The sequence below is a fragment of the Pantherophis guttatus genome, chromosome 2 (genome assembly GCF_059756535.1).
Source record: "Pantherophis guttatus breed Tessera chromosome 2, ASM5975653v1, whole genome shotgun sequence".
Lineage (NCBI taxonomy): Eukaryota > Metazoa > Chordata > Lepidosauria > Squamata > Colubridae > Pantherophis > Pantherophis guttatus.
This window is the reverse complement of record NC_142064.1, coordinates 175,860,313-175,882,652: the sequence shown is the minus strand read 5'-3', so window position 1 is coordinate 175,882,652 and position 22,340 is coordinate 175,860,313. Positions and strand designations below refer to the sequence as shown.

General features: G+C 35.5%; 1 protein-coding gene across 4 annotated transcripts in view; it reads right to left on the bottom strand.

Annotated features, from left to right (window-relative positions):
* Window positions 1–3,591: 3,591 nt before the first annotated feature.
* Window positions 3,592–22,340, bottom strand: part of LOC117658212 (gamma-aminobutyric acid receptor subunit alpha-1) — a 50,316-nt gene continuing 31,567 nt past the window's right edge. For all 4 annotated transcript variants that reach the window (XM_034406335.3, XM_034406344.3, XM_034406352.3 and 1 more), the window contains exons 6-10: window positions 21,446–21,528; window positions 20,827–20,970; window positions 15,141–15,293; window positions 10,959–11,161; window positions 3,592–6,632 (exon numbers count right to left, since the gene is read on the bottom strand). In XM_034406335.3, the coding sequence (XP_034262226.1) occupies window positions 6,318–6,632; window positions 10,959–11,161; window positions 15,141–15,293; window positions 20,827–20,970; window positions 21,446–21,528 (898 nt within the window). In that variant the 3' untranslated portion in view covers window positions 3,592–6,317. The remainder of the gene's footprint in view (window positions 6,633–10,958; window positions 11,162–15,140; window positions 15,294–20,826; window positions 20,971–21,445; window positions 21,529–22,340) is intronic.

The window sequence follows — 22,340 nt, the reverse complement described above, 5'->3', positions numbered from 1 at the left end:
ATCATGTAACAAACAACCAGAGTTTGAAGAGGGCTAAACTATGTCTACCAAATAAAAGATACTTAAATCAGTATGAGCAGCTAAACTTGACCAGACAAAAAGAAATGCTAGTTGCCTTTCCTTCTAAATTCATTGCCTAGAAATTACCAAGCATGTTAATTTCACGATTAATTGTTTACAATTAATTTACATCATTCCAAAGGAAAGGATGCAGTTCTCATCTGAAGAACTTGTTTAGGAAAAAAAGAAACGAAAGGCTTCATTCATAATGGCTCATTGGCAACTCAGAAAAGTTGAAGAGCGACAAGGCAAACCTGTTACCAGTATTTCTTTTTTTAAAAAAAAGTCAGAAAGAGACACACCAATGAATGCAAGAATGAATGTGAGGGAAGGGGGGGGGAGAAGGAGAGAGAGTGTTTGTTTGTTTGTTTGTTTGTTTGTTTGTTTTGTCAGAATATATAAGATAGCAGGTAAAAGTATAAACATAATTTGAATACATGAAAAGAGTAAGTAAAAAGGCATATTAGGACAGGGATGGTAGGCACGCTGGTGTGCTTATGCACGCCCCTTACAGACTCTTAGGAATGGGGTGAGGCCAACAGTAGACAGTTTAAGGTTAAAGTTTTTGGGGTTTGGGGAATAACCACAGAGTCATATTTTATGCAATCGAGTTTGGAGCGGTTTACCTTGAGTTTGTATCTATTATTTGCTCATGTATTGTTGTTGTTGTTTTGAGAGGAGAAAAAGGAAGAGACCTGGAAGAAGGACTGGAAAGGCAGAGACAGTGTTGTTCTGAGGCAAAAAAAATAAATAAAATAAAATAAAAATGCTGTGGCCATAAGAGAAGTGACAATCCTAATCCAGAGGTGGCGTTTAGAAACGGCTACATTCCTGATACAGCTGCAGTCTCCTGATTTATCACCTCTGTCTAGAGAGGAGTATTATCTTAATTAAAGCCCCATAAATTTCACAAGGTGTGTTGATGTCAGGCAGGCTGGTCATCTGACAAGAGGGACAGAAGGACCTAAGCATAAGCGGTTCATTCTCAAGTGAGCACTACACAAAGGGTTTTAAAAATAAATAAATAAATAACTCTTCACTTTTCCCATTAATTTCCATATCAGGATATATCCAGGAGTCTGGATGATGCATTTTGGATGGGTTTTCTTGGCAGTATCTAAGCCTCCCTTTGAGACCCAGCCAGAATATCAGTCATCCAATTTTGAGACCAGATACTTTGGCTGGAGAGAGCACACCAACATACCCTGTTATTTTGTTAGTTTCTTTTTCATGATGAAAGGATATCTTCATTGGTATACTCACATTCAGGAAGTACCCATATCATAAGCTAATATTTTTGGCCAAGACCACAACTGATGAAGTAGGAAAAACTGTTTAAATGAATTTCTTGTATATCTCTAATATATATTCAGTTCTGCTGAATTTTTTTTTTATTCTTGGCACAAAACTATTTTATATATTTGGTCAAAGAACAAAGCAAAATCTATGTTTGCTTGGTTTGTATAATACTGGATCATAGTTCCACTTGATGGTTAAGCTTAGAATGCACATTGGTTTTTATAGGGTGTTCAATAATCAGCAGTGTCTCATGCAGACTAGACAATATTATAAAAGGAAAAGAAGTAAAGAGAATGCACCTTTTTCTTAAAAGTCTGTAATCAATAGCTATGTTGTGAATACAAAATCTAGTCTGATATTTCAAAACTCCCACAGCAGTTCAATCAAATGAGATTATCAACATCAGTGATGTTTTAGTTTGACTATCTCTCTGCAATGAGATGAAAACCCAGGCTCTGACATCTTTTATAAGCTTTAAGTTTGACCATTTCATTTGAATGGAAGAATTCTCATTTGTAATTGGATGTACTAAGACAATGATAGGGTAATATTTCTAATCTCCGCAGGAAATCTTAAGAACTCTTATGCCATTCTCTTTTATTGAATTAATTTGATATTTGGCAGTGACAAAAATGTAGCTTTCCACAGTCATATTTTAGGTTTTTAAGCAGTTTTGAGGATTATTTAAAATCAATGGGCATTAGGGAAGAAGCAATGATGGCTGCACAGCTGGAAAGAAGGGAAACAGGTGTGCGGTTGGAAAAACTGGGGTGACTTTTTTCTATAAATGTCAAGATAGCTGCTTTGAAAAATAATAAAAAGCGGTGAGATGCATTTTATGATGTAGTGTGGATCTGTAAAAAAAAATAATCCAAAAAAACTATATACAAATAAATAAACTAGTCGAGAAGAGTTTGATGACTACGTACAACTGCAGCCAAAGGCTTTTATTTTGGGATTAATGAAGAGCTAGAAAAAAAAGCCATGGAAATTTGTTTTTATATATGACAACTATAGAGAAATTGTTCTATATTCAGAAGTGGAAAAGTTCAACAATAGAGGAATGGTTAGTGAGATGATGGCATCTCATCAGCTAAGCTGATTTGTTGGGTTAGAAAAAAAGATGATTGACTAGAAACCCCTTATAGACCCCCCCTCTCTTTTTTTTTTTTTTTTTTGCATGAAACAGCTTTTATGGTTTATGGTTTTGTTGATCAAAAAATTGAATAATAGAAGAAAGTGAGCTTTTTGTGAATATAAAGACTTAACTTTGTAATTTACTGCAAATAAAATCAGAAGCTTTTATCTTTTCTTTATGCATGTTTAGTTTTTCCTTTCCTTTCTCTTTCTTTATTCTGTTTATTCTGTATTAGTTAATTTTTATGTTCTCTTTACAACTTTTAGTAAAGTTTATATATTAAGAAAAAGAAAAAAACTAGAAATCAAATTAGTATCATTTTGATGGACCTTGGAAGTGTAGTTCTTTTAAAAGTACACCTTTAAAGTGTAAATATATCAGTTAACTACTCTACGATTGGATCAAAGTTGTAGCTTATTTCATTATGATTTGAATTTCATCCAGACAGATACATAGTATGTAGGTTCATAGTTCGGTGCGACTTTTTGGATTAACTACATATATAGTTTGATAAAAAGGACCAGAAAAAGTACATTGTCAGTTACTATTGTAGAAGAGTTCCATGTGAGAGAAAAAGATGAAATATAAGATGATTGATTATTATATTTATGATAAGCCTTCCATATCTGCTTCAGCTTTTATTTTTATTAGACCTTACGAGAATTATATGTAGTAGATAAGAAAATGTCTTCAAGTCATTCACTGTTATTGGATTGGATTTGAAAGGCTGGAATCAAAGCATCTGAAGGAACTCTCATCAGTGCTTTATGCTTTCATTTGGGTTGTGCTCTTCTTGGGTTTACTGTGCATTTAATGGTCCATCTCAAGCCATAAAGCATGGGTCATTCATAAATCAAAGGAAACACATCAAACAAGGACTACTTTGTACAAAAAAAAAAAAGAAAATAGAATAATGCTTCAAACAATATGTACAAACCGCAGGAGCTGTTTTTTCTTTTTCTTTTTTACATCTCTTGTCAAATTTTCTCTGACATATAATCTAAATCATTTAGTCTTTCGTTGGTAGCAGAGCAAAAGGGACATTGGCCTGCATGGTCATTTATAAACATAAATAAACCAAGTAAAACATTCACTTGTGTTACTCATAGTTTTTGTTTTAAACTTTATTAGTATAATAGAATTACAGTTCAACATAAAATAATGAGATTTTGCTAAACTCTGTAAAGCATTACATGCATCTGCCATAAACAATCTCTGTTATAGATTTAGGTCTTATTGCCACATTGCTGCACTGAAGTGCAATAAACATTCAATGTCATCTTGTTTTAAATTATTCCAGGAGTAAACAGAAACTGACCTCTATAAGAGTGTATCATTATTTTCAAGGAAGACTTACTATTATTACATGGTTTAGCAAAGCATTGTAAAAAAGCTACACAGAGAGTACCTTGTCTTTGATAACTGTGCAATCAGATTTATACAGGATACTGTTCACAGAGACTAACAAACTAAGAGATGAAATAATGCATCATTGCATAGCAAAATTAAAAAAAAAAAGCAGACTAGTTAAGTAATATTCATCTCTAATGTGCCAAGTGCGGGCTGAAAGGAGCCAAATGGATAACTCTGAAGGTCAAATGCCCTTTATGAACACACTAGATTAAACGCCAAAATAACAAGATAAACAAATACTGAAGTGAAATTCATATTTTATTTTGATTGTTTTTCTATACATATATCTACACATAATACCAGAAGATAACACATCCTCTTTAGTAAGCTTCAGTCAGATTAGCTCATCAAGTTTAGACAGGACTAAATGGTAGACAATGAAGCGTTAGGGTTTTATTTTGTTTTTAAAGTCACCTTTTCTAAAGAAAAAGTAAACGATTTCATTTGTAGATACTAACTGTGCAGCAACTTTTTGATTGACTGAGAAATAGTATATAAAACATTGCCTGTAACATATATAGATATCAATCTCACAATTGTGTTAGCTATTTTGACTGAAGGTCCATACAACTTTGTTATTTTTTTTAATATGCATTCACTACCATGTGGTTATGAATTCTGAACCCTTATATTAACACCTCCCCAAATCCATGCTTCCACTCAATTTTTTTAAAAATGTTCATCTTGGTAATTTGATCTTTTTCCCCCTCTTTAAAATAATTTTTCAGCAGAAATAAAACTGGGTAGAATTATTTTGGGAATACTAATAACTTGAAAAATGGACATTTTGTATTTAAAGCCCTTACATATTGTTCCTACAAATATATTGCTACAGTAAAAATGAAATGTAATAAGTTTTACTCAATAAAATGTATTTTCCTGTACATTCGTTTGTTTATGTTTTTTCTGTATTTAATGCTACATATATTACATCACTTATTGTTAACAGTTATGTTTCAGCAAATATAGCAATAATATACAGATGACATTTGTCTTAAATATTTTACCATTTTCCTACCAAATATAATTCCATATTTTTGTATTCACGCATTACCTGAGCATACCAGTCATTAGCCTAATAGTATAACTAGATGATAAATTTCAAATTGCAAGCTATTGTACAGATAATCGCTTTACAAATGGAATATATCCTATTCCAAGCTCTCTTCCTTGTCTTTTTTTTTTCTCCCTTTTCTTTCAAATGCCACTGACTGTTCTTAAAAAAAAAAAAAAGACGTGCAGGTTCTAAATGTTTCTTTTAAAAATGCAACCTATTAAGAGTTCAGAGAACTAACCCCCACACGGCATAATATGAACATAAAAAAGTAAAAAAAAATGTACAGTCTCATGTAGTATATTTACACATTGTTGTTGAAATAATACATTTTGTCTTACTTTTTGCCATGTGTTGCAACCTAAAACTTTCCAGTGCAATCTCTCTACTTATTGACTTGAAGATATGGCCCCCAAGCCCCTGGATAATTCTCAGGTTAGGGTGCTTAGGACTGCAAGCCTCATGTACCACTTGATAAAATAATACATTCAATGTACCCTCCAGAGATTGTTAAATATTGTTTTCCTTCAAAAGCAAACAACCAAACAAACAAAAGCCTTAATTCAAATAGAGAAGCACAAAAGAAGAATTGACCCTGTATTGTTTTTTATCTGACAGAAATGAAGAGATTTAGATCTGCACTGAATGTGCCATTGGTTGATATTATCAAGTCAAGTGACCATCTGATGTTTAAAATAAGACTGAAGTGAGAGAGCATATTAAAGCATTCATTATACGAATCGATGTGCTATTCTGTGAGAAGATCTACCATTAGGAAATAGACTGTTTTGTATGTAAATACGAACATTAATTTGCTTTAAAATTGGTGGTTGGGAAATTCAGCAAATAGGAAATCTAAGAAAAATACTATATTTTCTGGAATCCAGCACTTTGGATAGATGCATATCCTATAAAAGAATTCAAATAAGCAGCACTCCAAAAATGGAAACTAGAATACCTTATGTGCAACATGAACATATATAAAGACAGTTTTACCTTCTATCATTTTGCATAAAAATATTTCTGCTCTGACATGTACAACATCCCTTCTGGGAACATCCAGCGGTAAGCTATCAACAATTGATTTGGATTTATTTTATATTTCCCTCCCTTGTTCAAAGTCACGGTTCAGAATCTGGTGTCTACATCACATTATTACAGCCCTAGAATACAGAATTAATATCTTTTCTATTATATATATGTCTATATATAATATACTTTTGCTTTATAAAATAAGGACATCTCAATTTCTTTAAGACAGAGGCAATGAAGCAAATGAGAACTGCTGTGTGTTTAGAACCAAAAAGCAATTCCCAGTGCAAAACAGATGGACAACTCTTATGGATGATGGGGCTAGTGTGGAGGGTTTTTGTCCTTAAGCTGGAGCTCTCTATTTAAGTAGGTAGCCCAGTACACTAAATTAAAAATCCCAAAGAGCAGTGGAAACGCTATTCTTGATAGTCGATCAATTTTGCTGACACTGTTAAAAGTTTTCTTGGGTTCAGGTGGCTTTGATTCAGCTTTCACTTCTTTGGGCTCTATTGTTGCGCTTTTAGCAATGGTAGCTAGTCCAGGGTCTCTTGCAATATTTGGGGTAAAGCTGGTTGCGGGTGCTGGTGCTGTGAACGAGTTGTTTTTCATAATGAGAGGATCCTTCACTTTCTTTGGCTAGGAATAAAGAACACAGATTTTAAATGACACAACATTTCATCCATTTAAAAGTATTACCAATCTAGAATGTGAATACTTGGTTCAGCTCAGATGTCCTTCAGATAGCCAGGTATAAACAGACTTTTCCACCCCCTTTGTCCTGATATTGTATGTTGCCAAATAGACAAGGAGAAAAAACAGAATCAGGCATATTCCCTATTTTCTGTTGAGAAACCAGTGCTTGTTCAGCTGTCACCAAAGAGACATTTCATTTGGCCAAAATGATTCCCATTCTGGTTTATCATAGATAGATAAAGTTCAATATCATCATCATCATCATACTTTATTGCGGTCATAGACCAAAAAACCAAAACATCCAAGGCACATAGCTGGCACACGACCAGACTGAAGTGCAGTACGGCAACAAGATTAATGGTGGAAACCACTCCGTCAAACTCACAGTTCATGTATTTTAACTTTTTAGCTCCAATCTATATGGATTATAATCGATTAAAATTGTACATAGGTAGAAAATGCTATATTGCAATTTGCAAAAAAATCCACATATCGGCACTTTATACAACCACCAGCTAACTTGACTGCTGGCAATCTATAAAGCTAACCTCAGTCAATGGGTCCAGCCCGTCCCTTCCCCGGCTCTTACATCCCAAGACTGCAGCAAAAAATTTTGCTACCTTTAATGTAATCTTAGAATCAGTATCTTGGAGTAAGAAGCGAAGACTAAGATTCTCAAAAGTTCAATATCTATATCATAGATACAGAACTTTACTATAAGTTCTAAATCTAAGTGATATGAATGGAAAAGTTGTGCTGTCAATCAAAAGACCATTGTGAATGGTTGATGCGGTGAGTTTTAAAAATTAATAATCAAATTAAACCAGAATATGGACAGTCAGCTAGAAAAGGTTCATACACAATGTGGCATATATATTATGTAACCAGAGGCAGATTCTGACCAGTTCTGGAGAACCGGTAGTGGAAATTTTGAGTAGTTCAGAGAACCGGTAGTAAAAATTCTGACTGGCCCCACTCCCATCTATTCTCTGCCTCCCAAGTCCCAGCTGATTAGGAGGAAATGGGGATTTTGCAATATCTTTCCCCTGCCACACCCACCAAGCCACATCCACCAAGCCAAGCCACGCCGATCAAGTCATGCCCACAGAACTGGTAGTAAAAATTTTGGAAACCCACCACTGTATGTAACCAACTATAATGTGGCTATTATAGACATAAGGATGGAAGAATGAAGAAAGTTCCATAATAGAGGAATGGATCATGAAAATGGCAGAGCTTGCAGAAAAGGCTAAACTGCCTTGTTTTATTAAAAAAAGGAAGGAAGAACTATTGCTTTTTAAAAGATTGGAAACGTTTATGGACATTTTTCTGAGAATGGGTAAAAATGAATTAATTATTTCAGGATTTATCGATTAAAAAGTTTTGTTTATGAGAAGAAAGGAATCTTGATATGTACTTTGGGAAAGTGAAAATGGTAATTACTATGATTGTAACTACTGCAAAGATTATAAATCATTTCTTTACATATATTTCTTTTTTGTTGTTTTTGTTGTTACCTCACATTTGCTTTTATTCATTCACATTTCACATTTCTACTTTTCTTTTTGTTTTTCCATAGGTCTTTTTCAACATTATGCCAAATTTTCTTTTAATAAAAATTATATTTTAAAAAAAGAGTTAGGAGTGGCATGCCAAATATGTGACAGGAGGGCCCTTGTCCAGAATACAGCTTGACTAGCACAAAAACAAAGCATCAAACATGTTAGATATTGATTTCTATTTTAAGAGGGAGGGAGGGGAAGGGAGGGGGAGGGAGAAGGAGGGAGGGAGAGAGGGAGAGAGAGACAGATGCACAATACATCTTCAATACATGGAGGGGCAAACAAAACCTAACACTGTAAGCAGCATAGACAATTTCTTTAAAAAAAAAATATCTTGCCCTTTCCAACTTCCCCCTCCCACATACTTTCTGCACAACAAATCTTTTTGCTTCTGGCATTATGGTTGAACCTGTCAGAGGACACCTTTGGTAGCGATTCTGTACTCACGAAAGTTATTTATTTGTTTTTGGAGTCCCCAGTGATGTATTTTTTTCAGATGGTTTGTAGTTTTTTCCCCCTGTATTAACATTTATCTCTGGAACTGAGGAAATTAAATATTAAACATCAATAGATATTTAGGAAAGTCTAGTCTAAACAAATCTCTTTCACCGAGCTTTTAATTGATAGCTATATTCATGGATGATTTTAATTTTGGTTTTTTAATTTTAATTCTATTAATTTGATACATTTTATATTTCTTTTGAAATAAACAGAAAGGTAGAGTAAAATGTCAAGAATAAATGTTTCACTGATATTTTTGAAGTTAAATAATACATGGATACAATAAATCATTTAGAAGTCTGTTAGATAAAAGGTGCAGCCTATTTTCATCTGATAAGCAAAATAAACACAGTTAATCCCATTTGCAGAGCATGATCCAAAAATCATTTATTTAAGGTCAAGGATACTTTGATTAACTGATTTTGTGCAGCACTGCTTTCCAAGTTCCTTCTGATTATTATTATTTTTTTTAAAAAAATATTCCAATATCCTTATAATCCTACATAGGGCAAAAGGATCCTAAAACTTTGTCACTTCATCTTAATTCTTATAAACGAACCTCAATGAACGAAGCAATATGTCATTGAGGTCATTGTTGGACAGCTGGGAGTCCAAGATATCCTTCACTTCTTTCATAGATCTGGGGACTGGAGTGTTCTTTTTGGTAGAACAAAATTGATTTATGGTCAGATCTTGAATTTGATCATAATTTCTTGGCAGAAACAGGACTGGATAGCCAAGGTTAAACTTTGTTTTGCAAAGTTTAACTTCTGATGGGTCAGATTCACAGGCTGTGCTGACAAACTCTGTGAAGGAATGTACTGTAGAGTAAAAAATTGAGGAGGAATGAGCAATCCATGGGGGGGGGGAGGGAAAGAGACTGGGATTCCATCTTGAGAAAGTGGAAACATAAGGGAAAAAAACCCCAAATGATCCTACCTAGATTTTGTTTAGTGTCAGAAAGGACAGAGAAATTTGGAGATGCTTTAAATATTCTGTTATTCTATATTGCTACAATGAAGATCTTTCTTGTAATCCTTGCTTGTGCCTATTTCTTGACTTGGACTACTGTGAATGATTGACAGATGTCTTCACGCTTCTGTTGGGATCCTTTTAAAAGCCAAAGAACAGTCTCACTTCCAAAGCCACCTTCTTCTAAAGAGGATGTGATAGGGAAATCAGACCTCCTGTGCTGTAGGTTATATGTAAAATATAAAATAGCCAGGCTTGGTTATTTAATTTTTTTGGCCGTGTTCTCAGAATCCCTGCTTTCTACAGTTCTTTTTTTTTTTTTTTTGTTCCAAACTCAAGAGTCTGAATCACACATGCATATACATCACTTCATGTCCTATGGCATGATGAATCATCACTCAACAACTTGCTGCTGAATGTCCCGATTTTCTCTATTGAAAAGTCTTATTTTTAGATGATAATAAGTGGGTGGTATGAAAATTCTTTTTGAGGATTCTGATGAGTGATAGCTTTTTCACATGTATCAGCAGTTGCCTGATAATCCCTGAGTAAATAGCATGCATGTGTGGTGACCTGGACAACAGCCCAAAGCAATGAAATATCCATATAGATTTAAATATGATTTTAATTATCTAATTAACTAATGCATTAATAAATTCCTCGCTTCTGAATATCTAAAGTGAAGTTTTATCTTTTTGATTATTTCAAAAGTCGTTGATATTTCTTTCCTTGTGATTGGGAAAATAGTTGAAAGTAGTTCAGTACAGACAAATATCTAAGCCAATGATTTGAAACTTCAATAGATTTACTTTTAAATAAACTTTTATATAACAGATTGCAAGTCTGAGAACTTTTTTTCAGTAGGTTACTATTAATATAACCATGATGTGTTGTATAATAATTTGTTTATCAGGTTTGTGCTTGTGAAACCCACTTGGTACATGAGACCATGAAATCAACTCCATAGGAAGATTAAAACTACTTTTATTGAGATTGCTATAGTAACAGCATTTTGAAAAGCTGATTATGCCATACCTCTTTGTTCTTACAGTTCAGAAAATTAGGAGATATCTGAGCTGCTTCTGAATGTTCTTGGAGCATTCTGGATTTAGAAAATGCTTTGGCCTCTTTTTGCCCAAGCAACATCTCTACACGTTGTCCATAGCATACGAAGTAATAACAACAAGCAATCATTTCAAATACAAATAAAATATATGGAGATCTGTTTTATTACCTTTTCGGGAACTACACTCTTGCCATCCCATGCATAACCTCTCTTTGTAAAGTAGTTTACTGTGGCAAATTCGATCAGAGCTGAGAAGACAAATGCATAGCATACAGCTATGAACCAATCCATAGCGGTAGCATAAGCTACCTTGGGAAGAGAATTCCGTGCACTAATGCTCAAGGTGGTCATTGTTAGCACAGTTGTCACACCTGGAAAAAAAACATCAAAATAAGAATTTTTCCCATTTTTCTATTTTGTTGCTACCTTCACTTCAAGGTAAAGAATTTTCTTATCCTGGCAGATATCTGCCTCTTTCTTGACAAGCTTTTTCAGAAGTGTTTTGTCAATGCTTCCTTCTTAGGGCCAAAAGAAAACGACTGGCAGGCGTGGTACCAATGGATGATGATGATGATGATGATGATGATGATGATGATGATGATGATGATTAGTCATATTTCTATGCTGCCCACTCTCCAAGGACTCTGGGCGGCTTACATCAAAGACAGTATACTAAATAGCATATTGCCCCCAATAATCTGGGTCCTCATTTTACCCACCTCGGAAGGATGGAAGGTTGAGTCAACCTTGAGCCGGTGACATTTCATCCGCTTTCTAGTTTTCTAGTTTCCAGGCTGATGCCTTAACCAACCTTAACCAAACTTGCTCTCTTTGTTTTCCTGAGCTTGCTAAAAGTAACTAAATGATTATGTCAGAAGGAACCTGGGATCCATTAAATTCAATAAAATATTTCAATCAATAGTAAAACAGATCTTTCTGATTCCAAAATGCTATTGTAATAAGGATATTATAATGGGGAAATTGAGATAATTCAGATCCCATTCACTGATAGAAAGCAATAGATATTGAAAGTTGTAGTCTACAAATGAATATGGGTTCACACTAGATTCTAGTTTTTCATTTCAGCTCCACAAATACATGTATGTTCATTGTATGGGATAGAATGGAATCTCCCAAATCTAACCATTGTATCAAGCTGTTCGAATCTTGGGTAAATGTCTCCTGAGATGTTTTGGCAGTTGTAAATTTAAATAGCTGTCCATTTGGAAGGTGTGTTTATATTTGCTCAGCCATTTCAGGCTACCAGCCTTACTAAGAGTGGCTATGTCATTTTCAGCTTCTATATTAATGATTTTTTGGGCAACTCTTTTTTTTTTTGTTCTCCTATTACACAGAAGGCAAGAAGGCCATGGCTCTTTATATAATTTGTCAATTTATAAAGTGTGTAGACTTGAAGATTCAGAATTTAGAGTAGAGGCAGACTCTCACTAGTCCTAGATAATAAAGTGTATATCAAGAGACTGTGGTAGTTGTGGCTCAAACAGAAGAGGAAGTTGTTTTTCTCATTTTAGATTAATCTGCAAAGAACTTTCTTTGCAGATCTTGATATTTTCCATTCTGTCTGAAAATCAATGGTAAATTAAAATTGCACCCAGAGGGGAATAAAAGTGAATGAAATGGGAAATTGGGCAATTAATCGGACAGGGTGAAATAGTCTACCAGTGACAATTGATCATACTGCACTCAAAATTTGAGACTGTATCAAGGTTTTACTTTACTACTTATTTATCACTGATGGTCTGTCATTTTGTTTATGCCTCTTAGATGGGTTTGGTTTGACAGAAAACCAATTGTTTGAGATGAATTAAAGTTACAGTGTGATTTGCTGTGATATAATAATCTTAAAGAAAAATGGAAGACATTTTCTGTTCACTAGCTCATTTCTAGAAACCTTGAATTCTCCAGCTGGTTTTTGCCACTGTTTAACTCAGATTCAAAAGCTAGTTATTAATATTGATTGAGTTAGAAATGAGGAAAGATGCCACTGTGACAATATATTTTGCATGTTCTATAGCATTGTTCCTTACCTGCTGTTGAATAGTTTTCTTTTAACTAAGCAACTGAGCTTTTACTAAGAGTAAAAAGTCTGCATCTTTCTACCATTGCCTTAAATCACTACCCACCAGTTACCTTGACAACTGCAGACATCTCATGTATTAAATATCTGCTAGAGTATATTTTCACAGTGTCAGTTGTTAGCCAAAACGTACTGCAGTCAAAAATATCTTGCATTACCCATATTCAGATGTATTATTTATAGAAAATAATCTGATTTTTCCATTTTCCATCAGTTCTGTTCTGAAATGGTCAGACTACTACTGCTACTACCACTACCCCCAACTTTACTATTCTACTCAGAGGAAGAATTTTAAATTATTTTAATTTGGTTATATAATTGTGATGGATCCAACCATTCTCATCATTGTAACTATTTGATCACACTCTATTTTCCATCTCTCTAGTTTCAGGTGCTTACATAAAATATTTGAAACATTCTTGTTGGGTGACTTAAAGGTGGGGGAAATCATCTCTACCCCAACTCCAAAATGGACAAAAGTTCATATAGAAAGACCAATGAATCCAATAGAACAAAACAGAGAGTTGAGGGAGATAACAATTGAATGAACTCCAAATTAGTGAAGGGCGAATTTTGGCACCCAAAGCCTATATGTAACACTTTTAGGAAACCAAGGGTTGTGATGGATAAGATAACAATGCAAACAATAGGTAGGATCATGTTACACTCAGATTTGGGCTGGGACTTTTCTCAAATGTAAATGAGCTATTCCCTTTAATTAGGTACTTGTTGAGTACCCTAATGAAGTTGTCACACAGATTTTACCAGGAATCATGCAGACAAGCCAAAATTAAATCCAAACAGGCCTAGAAGCAATTTTGGTAAAAAGAAAGTTAACCTTTGGGACTGAAATAAAGCCTGCGTTGAATGGTAATGAGTTTGTCCAGAAAGCCCAGGTTCGCACTTTTGGATGTTTTACCTGATCACCTGACACTAGGTTTGCAGTTGATGGATAAGATGTGGAATGCACTTACTTAACTTCAGTTAACATATCAACTTCAGCTTTTCTTGGACTGATTGGAATTAGTGATGGTTATTCACGGTGCAAAATACAGCAGCTAGTTTACCAATATATGGATTATATGCTGTTTTAAAAATCTGGTTGGACACCATTTGTCTACCAGGCATTTTAAAGAGTTCATGTTGGCCTTTAAATCCCTAAACAACTTAGTGTCATGATGGCGAACCTATGGCATGTGTGCCACAGGGGGCACACAGAGCCAACTCTGTGGGCACGTGAGCTGTCCCTCGCTTAGCTCTGCCATGCATGTACGCATGCCTCCCACTGGTCAGCTGGTTTTCAGTTCTCTACTGAAAGGGGGTGGGGCGCATGTGGGAGACGCAGGGGTCACATGTGCATGTGGGGGGGTGGGGCACACATGAGAGTCATGTGCACATTGCATTATGGGTCCATTATGCACGTGCATTTGTGCACGCATGCGCACTTTGGGCACTCGGTGCCAAAAAGGTTAGCCATCACTGACTTAAAGTATGACTATCTGAAGAAACCCAGTAGGAAAGACCAGTTCAAAGATTCTCCCATTGCCTAAAGCTCACCTCTCTGCCTCAATATTACAGATATGAAATATACTCATGAAGGAAATGTGCTTAGCACTCACTACACCCATAAAAATGGTTTAAAAGCCTCACTAAACTTTTGTTAATTGAACTGAATTTCAAATTATCAATCTAATAAATGAATGAATGTTAAACAGAATTTTTAAATCAGTTTATTGATTTAATTCCATGCGTGTTTTTTTTTGTTCCTACAAAACACTAATGCATAATGGCAGTAGATAGTTAAACAACAAACCAATCAATCACACTATGCTTTAGTGTTATTAATATTGTACAAAGCTTCCAATCAGTGCCTTGCTTTCACAAAGTCTCTCTCTTTCTCTCTCTCTCCCTCTCCCTCTCCCTCTCCCTCTCCCTCTCCCTCCCTCCATCTCTTTCTCACATCAACACACACAAACACACATGCACACCACCCACTTCTCCATTGCAATGTAAGACAGATTTCTTCCTTCATTCGAAAGCCTTGCCCAGCAGGTCCGAACACCCTGATGAAGCAAACGCATCACCTCACCAAGACAAATTCTCTCATTTTTGCGGTACAAAATGCCTCACTGAGACAAAGTACTGCTGCCATGAACACCTTAAGTGTGATATTTTAATCAAAGAGTATTAATGTTACATGCATTAATGCTTTTGAACAATTCAAACATATTTGTGTAATGCAAGACACTCACCAAACACAGTTCTTGCTGGAACTGATTCTCTGTTCAGCCAGAAAGATACCTGGGATAGAATTACTGTCATTATGCATGGCAGGTATGTTTGAATGACAAAGTACCCAATTTTTCTCTTTAAATGGAAATGGGTGGTCATCACAACGTATTCCCCTGTATGCAAAAGAAAGAAAGAAAAACGTCAGTGACATTTCATAGGATATAAATAAGGAAGAGGGGATGGAGAACTCCTTGGAAGTCTTCCATGAGAAACACAGTAATTCAGAAATTAGTGTACTTTGTTGCATTAAATTATTATTTATTTCCACAAACACTAACCTAGAACAGCAAGAATGATTCCACGTTCTAGTCTTTTAGAAGGAAGCAGTTAGTATTCTGCAAAAATAGAAAGAGCCCCTGCCCTCTCAACTCCTTACCTTTCATTCTAAAATATTCTTAGTTGCAGGCATAACATAGTCGCCTGCAGCAAGATGGGTGGCAAATAAATTTAACAAATGCAAATTTAATAAATGCAAATAATAATCGTTAAATAAATCTTAATAATTGTTAAATAAATCTTTTCCCTCAGTTCAATGGATTTTGCGAGAAAATCCAGGATTTTCTCTCCTTTCTTCTTCATGTGATTTATTTGATTTCAATAGTACAGTTTGATACTCACTGCATTTGCCAATTATGACATTTAGAGGTAAAGAATATTTTTCCAACCTTCTGTTCTTTTTTTTTTTCAGTCCATATCATGGCTTCCTTGTCTACTTGCTAGTCCTCAAGAGGAACACAGCTCATCTTCCTTGTAGCAGTAGGGATGGTGAATCTCTTGTGAATTAAAGGAACTACTTGGCCCTTGGATGACATCTTGAGGACTGCACTATGAAAATGTGTGGGTGAAACCCAACACTTGGATTTCATATCATTTGCAGCTAATTAAGGAGTTATGCTGGTCACATGATTATTCTCCTTCCACTTAAAACGTCAATCTGGTAACTATTTTTGGGAGTACCTGGAGATTCAACCAAAGTTCCTGTTGTTATATGTAGGCCTGAAAGCAGTGGTGGGATTCAGCCAGTTCGCACCACTTTGGGAGAACCGGTTGTTAACTTTCTGAGCAATTTGTCAAACTGGTTGTTGGAAGAAATCATTAGGGCAGAGAACCCATTGTTAAATTACTTAAATCCCACCACTGCCTGAAAGCCATAAACATAAATGTGGTATGATGGTCTGTAACATAAAAATAAGACTCTCTTTTGATACCCAGAAAGAATGCAAAAATTAAGATCATGTTTTCATGATCACTAGGCTTGTACAAAATTTAGGAGGACATTGCACTAAGCCAGGGGTCAACCTGTGGCTCTGGAGCCGTTATGTGGCTCTTTCACCCCACCGCTGCAGCTCCCTGTTACTCAAAATATGCATCACAACCACCAATGTGTGACACCTGCTGGCACGCAATTTATTGAGCTTTTCAATCCCAGGTAGGCCAACCATGGACAAATCCAAGAAAAGTTTCAGAAGAAAACAGAATGTTTAATTCAACTACATATGCTAGTTTTGTGGTTGCTCAAGAAATAGTTAGGCTTGGGAAGGGTTTTTTGGCTCCCAGTGTTTTCTTTTCTATGGGAAACAGGTCCAAATGTCTCTTTGAATGTTTAAGGTTGCAGACCCCTGTACTAAGCCATCACATGACTTGGCTGCTTGAAGTGTAGAAGCATAATTCCTGGGCATGCATATTGATGTTGCATTTCTTCGATATCAGTCCAAATAACATCCCTTTTTTTTAATCAAGAAAAGGCCATAAAGTAGTTGGGATGACCTATAACAGACTATGACTTTTTTGATGCTTCAAGCAATGGCTTTAAATGATTAGCTTGCTTTCTTTGCAGAGCTCCTCTTTGAATGGTTTTCTGCAGCCCTAATGATGATCAGACTGTCTAATGCATTGGTTTCATAATTGAATGCTTACAGAGCTTGGCATAGAACAATCTGCAGGAAGGATGAATGGGCTGACTTCATTTAATGAGGCAATTAATCTACAGCTACTTTTGATCCCATTCTCTTTCTCCTCACTGTGCCACTTTTAGATTTCTTGTTTTTGTTTGTTTGTTTTGTAAATCAAGGGAAAGTGTTCAGTCAAATATTGGTGGTGCCTGTTCCCTATTTAATGGCTTTTGTGATATGAGTGTTTTCAAGAAATTAAACAAGCATCTCATTTTTATTTTTATCTTCTATGACTATTAGTTTAAAATTTAATATCTTGAAAAGATCAAATTCCTTAGGGTACTGGTAATATGGCATTACGTTCAGCACTGACAAAACAGAAGCAAAACAAAACAAATGTTAGCTGAAAAAAGAAGCAAGAAGGTTGAAATCAAATAAAAAGGCTCCTTTCAAAATTAGAACTGACATATGAAATAGTCTTAGGGATTTAAAAAATCTAATTTCAATCTGGTTCTATTCAAGATCAGGCACTGGTGTCTTGGATGAACATGAAGAATGATGTCATCATCATTCTTTTGATGTTGACAATGATGATGTTGATGATGATGATGATGATGATGATGATTGTTTAGCCTATCCTTCTTTGGGAACATTGCAAGGAATATGATGGTCTCCTCTCTTTTTATGCCCATAGTCCAGTGGTAAAATCCAAATTTTCATACTACCGGTTCTGTGAGCATGGTTTGGTGGGCGTAGTGTGGCTTGATGGGTGTGGCAGGGGAAGGATATTGCAAAATCTCCATTCCCTCTCCACTCTGGGGGAAGGATATTGCAAAATCTCCATTCCCACTCCACTCTGGGGCCAGGCAGAGGTGGTATTTGCCGGTTTTCCGAACTACTCAAAATTTCCATTACCGGTTCTCCAGAACCTGTCAGAACCTACTGGATTTCACCCCTGCCACAGTCATAGTCTTGTGAAATAGACTATGTATACATTGCTCAAAATCATCTAGGGAACTGTATGTTGAGGGAAAACTGGAAATGGATCTCCCTCGGCCCATTCCAAAAATGTTAATTATTTCAATGTTGGGCTAATGCAAATATACTGCTGGAACTTTAAGTTTTGTTCGATATTTGCTGGCTTGGAAAGTTATCATTTGCTAACATTTGCTTATAATGCTTGAGTATAATCCTAAAGAGGAGTCCATGGTACTCTCTGAACTTGATTATTTGTTTGTAGACTTTTTGTTACCGAGCTAGGCCCATAACATCATCATTGCCATAATCCTAATCTCATCCAATTCCCCATCCATACATTTTTGTCAACTCATGGAAGCAGTCTAAGGTAAGAGCATTCTGAAATAGACACCTTGAGGTCTTCAGGTAAGCAAACTATGAACAGGTTCCTATATCCTGCTTTAGGAACCCTTACTTCTAAATCCATACAACAAAGAAAGTGCAGCATAGCCATTTTATCATGATTTCAAAAAACTGTACTGCCAATCTGCCATCACAAAAGAGGTCTCATCAGCGAAATAGGAAAATCTAAACAAATGTATTCCTGTTCAGCTTTCATTCATTTGAATGATGTTTGATGGATAGTATTTGTCCACTCTGTACTGCAGAGTGCAGCAAATCCTGTTAAGTGTTCTAGTTTTTATTTTGTAAAAGTTTTGAGAAATTTGATTGTCTTTACAATTTCATTTTCACTACATAAAATTTGTTAGCTGACTTAACAAAACATCAACTACCCAAGTGTTTAAGCAATTTTCAATAAATTTGGAGATTTAATTCTACAAATTGCTTCAGTTCAACAATATATCAGAGAACCATAAATAATACAATTATAGTACACAAACTATTGTATTTTTTGTTTGTATTCCATTCACAAAATCATCAAATTGTAACCCTAATATCTATAAAGTATTGGAAGCCTTTGCAACAGCCATATTCTGCAAACCGACTAAACTAGAGCCAAGGTATCAAATCAGAATCTTAGATTTTCTGAAACCCACTACACTACCTTAAATTTCAATTTCAGTGTCAGTGTCTATAGACAGTCTTCCTTTTACCCATTTTTCTTTCCTGTTTTACAACTTAATTTCATTTTTCTTTATTTTGTACTATTATTACCACTACTATCACTACTACAATTCAACACCATAATCATGTGTTAAATGTAATTATTGAAATTGTTCCTTTTCTAATAACAGTGCTTCTAGTGGTTTTATTGAATGCTTTCTGTTACTAATCAGTGCCAACTTAATGCAGAACTTGTCATTAACCATAAATAACCATGATTAATGTATTTTAGGCTATGATGTTAATTTTGTTTTGATACCTTTGCAATTCCCTCCCTTCCCTCCCCCCCCCCGCCTCATATTTGACAATATGTATAAAATGCTGTGATAGGGCTGGAATGCTAACAAGGATCTTCCATTAAGATTACTTTTGGGGGGTGATTCTGTAAACTAGTTTTTAATTTCTGTTTCTTTGAGGGAATTTTTTGAAGATGTAGATTGCAGGTCTATGTAATTATGAAGTTTTTTGTTGCCTCTTCATGACTGATGGAGGAAAGTGTTATATACATGTAGGGATGGTTTGGGTTTACTATAGTGGCTGTACAGTTTTACTAAATAGTAAATAATATTCCCTTCTAGAATAGAAACAAAAAAAGTGTTGTAGAATGTAACATTTTTGAAATTTATGTTATTATCGAAGAGGTTTCCGAGGATCAATTTATTAAATATTCATACTGATCTATATCTGTGATGGCGAACCTATGGCACGCGTGCCAGAGGTGGCACGCAGTGCCCTCTTTGATGGCACACAAGCCGTCTCTCCAGTTCAGTTCTGCTGCGCATGCGCGTGCACCTCCCGCCGGCCAGCTGGTCTTCGGATCTCTGCCTTGCATGCGTGGGGGGTAAGGCAGGGGCGCGTACTTGCATGTGTGGGGGCAGGGCATATGCACAGGGCCTGCGTATGCATTCCATTTTGGGGTTTCACACACACGCTTTGGGCACTCAGTCCAGAAAAGGTTAGCCATCACTGATCTATATTCTAGACATTACCATGTGTCAAAGCTCCATATCCATGTCCGTACCATGTCAAAGTCTCAAAGCCTACATATATTTGTGTACCTTCAAAGGGTTAAGACATGTACTTTAAGAAGCTTATGTTTTTTGGACAGAAAGGGCATTGATTAAGTTTATATTGCTGAATATTCAGTCTAAGCAACATCTTGCCTATTACAGTTCCACTGTGTTTTTCTTTTCAGACTCTTCCTTTTTTGCATTACGAGAAAATAAACTAATTTATTGCCTTGAAAAATCCAGTGTCTGTGTAGCTATAAACAACATGTGCTGAGTTTTACTGTTCATAGAGGATATCAAGCTGAGCAAAATGTAATGAACCTGGAGGAAAGGTGGAAGATTCTTACGGTTTCTTTGCTGGCTTTAATGAGATCTTAACCTGGTGAGAACATTATCTGAGTACAGCCAATTGTTTGTTTTGTTTTTCAGAGGCACTGCAAAGCTAAGATATATTTAAATAAAATACGTTCAATGTGACATACACAATTTATAGAATACAGATATTTAAAGAGCAAATTAGGAATTGTTTGCTTTTTTTTAAAAAAAATGAAAGATGGGCCTTTAAAAGAATGCCATACTCATCTAAGACATCATATTTTTGAGATAAAACTGTGCTGTGGTACAAGCAATGGACATGTGGCAGCACTTAGGTTTTTACCCACCTGTGCTGGATTGCACAATTCCGGAATCCACTGTTTGTCCCATGAGATCATATTGATTCAGCCGAGAGCCATCTTCAGCAACAACAACAGAATTTGCAGGTGCACTGGTCCATTCATATATTACCTCAGATTTTGTGTAAGCATCTAGTTGGTTAAAAAAAAAAAAACAAATTTCCAAAGTTTCTTTAATATCCTTGGCCATGTCAATTTGGACAAATGCTTCCCCCCCAGCATTGTTGCTGTTTAAAATATCCTGTTAATCTCTTATTTCTTCTGTGCAGTTCAGAAAGTCAGAAAAAAATTGAGATAACATACAGATTGACAATCAATCTATCTTGGAAGTAAATCTTATATTTTCTGTATGCATTAATAAAGTCACTAAAGATATGCTTTCTATAATAAGATGTAATCACAGATAAGCAGAATTGAGGGATCACAGTGTCCTCCTCAAATTTCTTCATGTCCACGTTAAATATTGTATTATGTTTATCCATGTAAACATCTACAAAAAGCTGCAATAACTGGAAAGTATCATAACTGTAAGCCAAGGTCCTGTTCTAACTGGTCAATGGCCTACAGAAAGAGAAAATCTGGAAAATAATCATCAAAGTCAACTTACAGCTTCCAAATTTCAATGGGCAAGCATGTGCATCCATGGGAAAGTCTTCTAAATGCATTGGGCATTCTGCTCTCACTGTAAGTCTGCAATCAGGCCAAAAGCATTAGAACAGATTTAGAATATAATGTGGCTTTGATGAAAATGGTAATGTCAGGTTTCGATGTCATCTCAAATAAATTGCACTCCCAAACAATTAATCTTTGCTGAAATATTCCATTTATTGAGTACGACAGATCTGGCCCCGACTTCGTCGTAGCCGATACTAACCCTCTGACCCCCAAAACCTTCCCTTTCTGTTCCTCAATTCTCATCTTCTCATTGGCCATCTTCCAAGTCAGTCTCCCCAGCTTCTGACCTCACCCCACAGGAATGTTCACCCCTCCCATCCCATCTCCTAGGGGATATTATCTACAGAGAAAATAAGTAGGTGAAAAGTCAAGCCTCGTCTTTTTATGACAGCATCAGAATGCTGACAGGTAATAGAAGGTATCTATTTTACTGCATTTGGTTAACAAACTGTGTCAAATGGTTGTGTGCAGCAAGGTTGGTATAAGAGCCCATTTGTTTGTTCTATACAAGAATTCACTGAAAGAAACCTCAAAGTTTATGCTACTTTTTGCCCTAAATAGCAAACACTTATTCCAATATCCACATCAACTCTCATTTATGAAAACTGGTAATTGCAATGTGTAATTCAAAAGTGTTTCTCTGTGATGCATAATATGCTAAAATAGATTTATGCCAGGGTTGTTTTATGCGTCTCCAATTGTCCCACTTTTTTCATCATTTGAGCACAAAGAATACATTTTTATAGAGCGATTATATTAACCTTCTTAAACTAAACTTCATCTAATTTCTGAGTCTTACAGTTACACAAGATATTCCTTTATTCTAT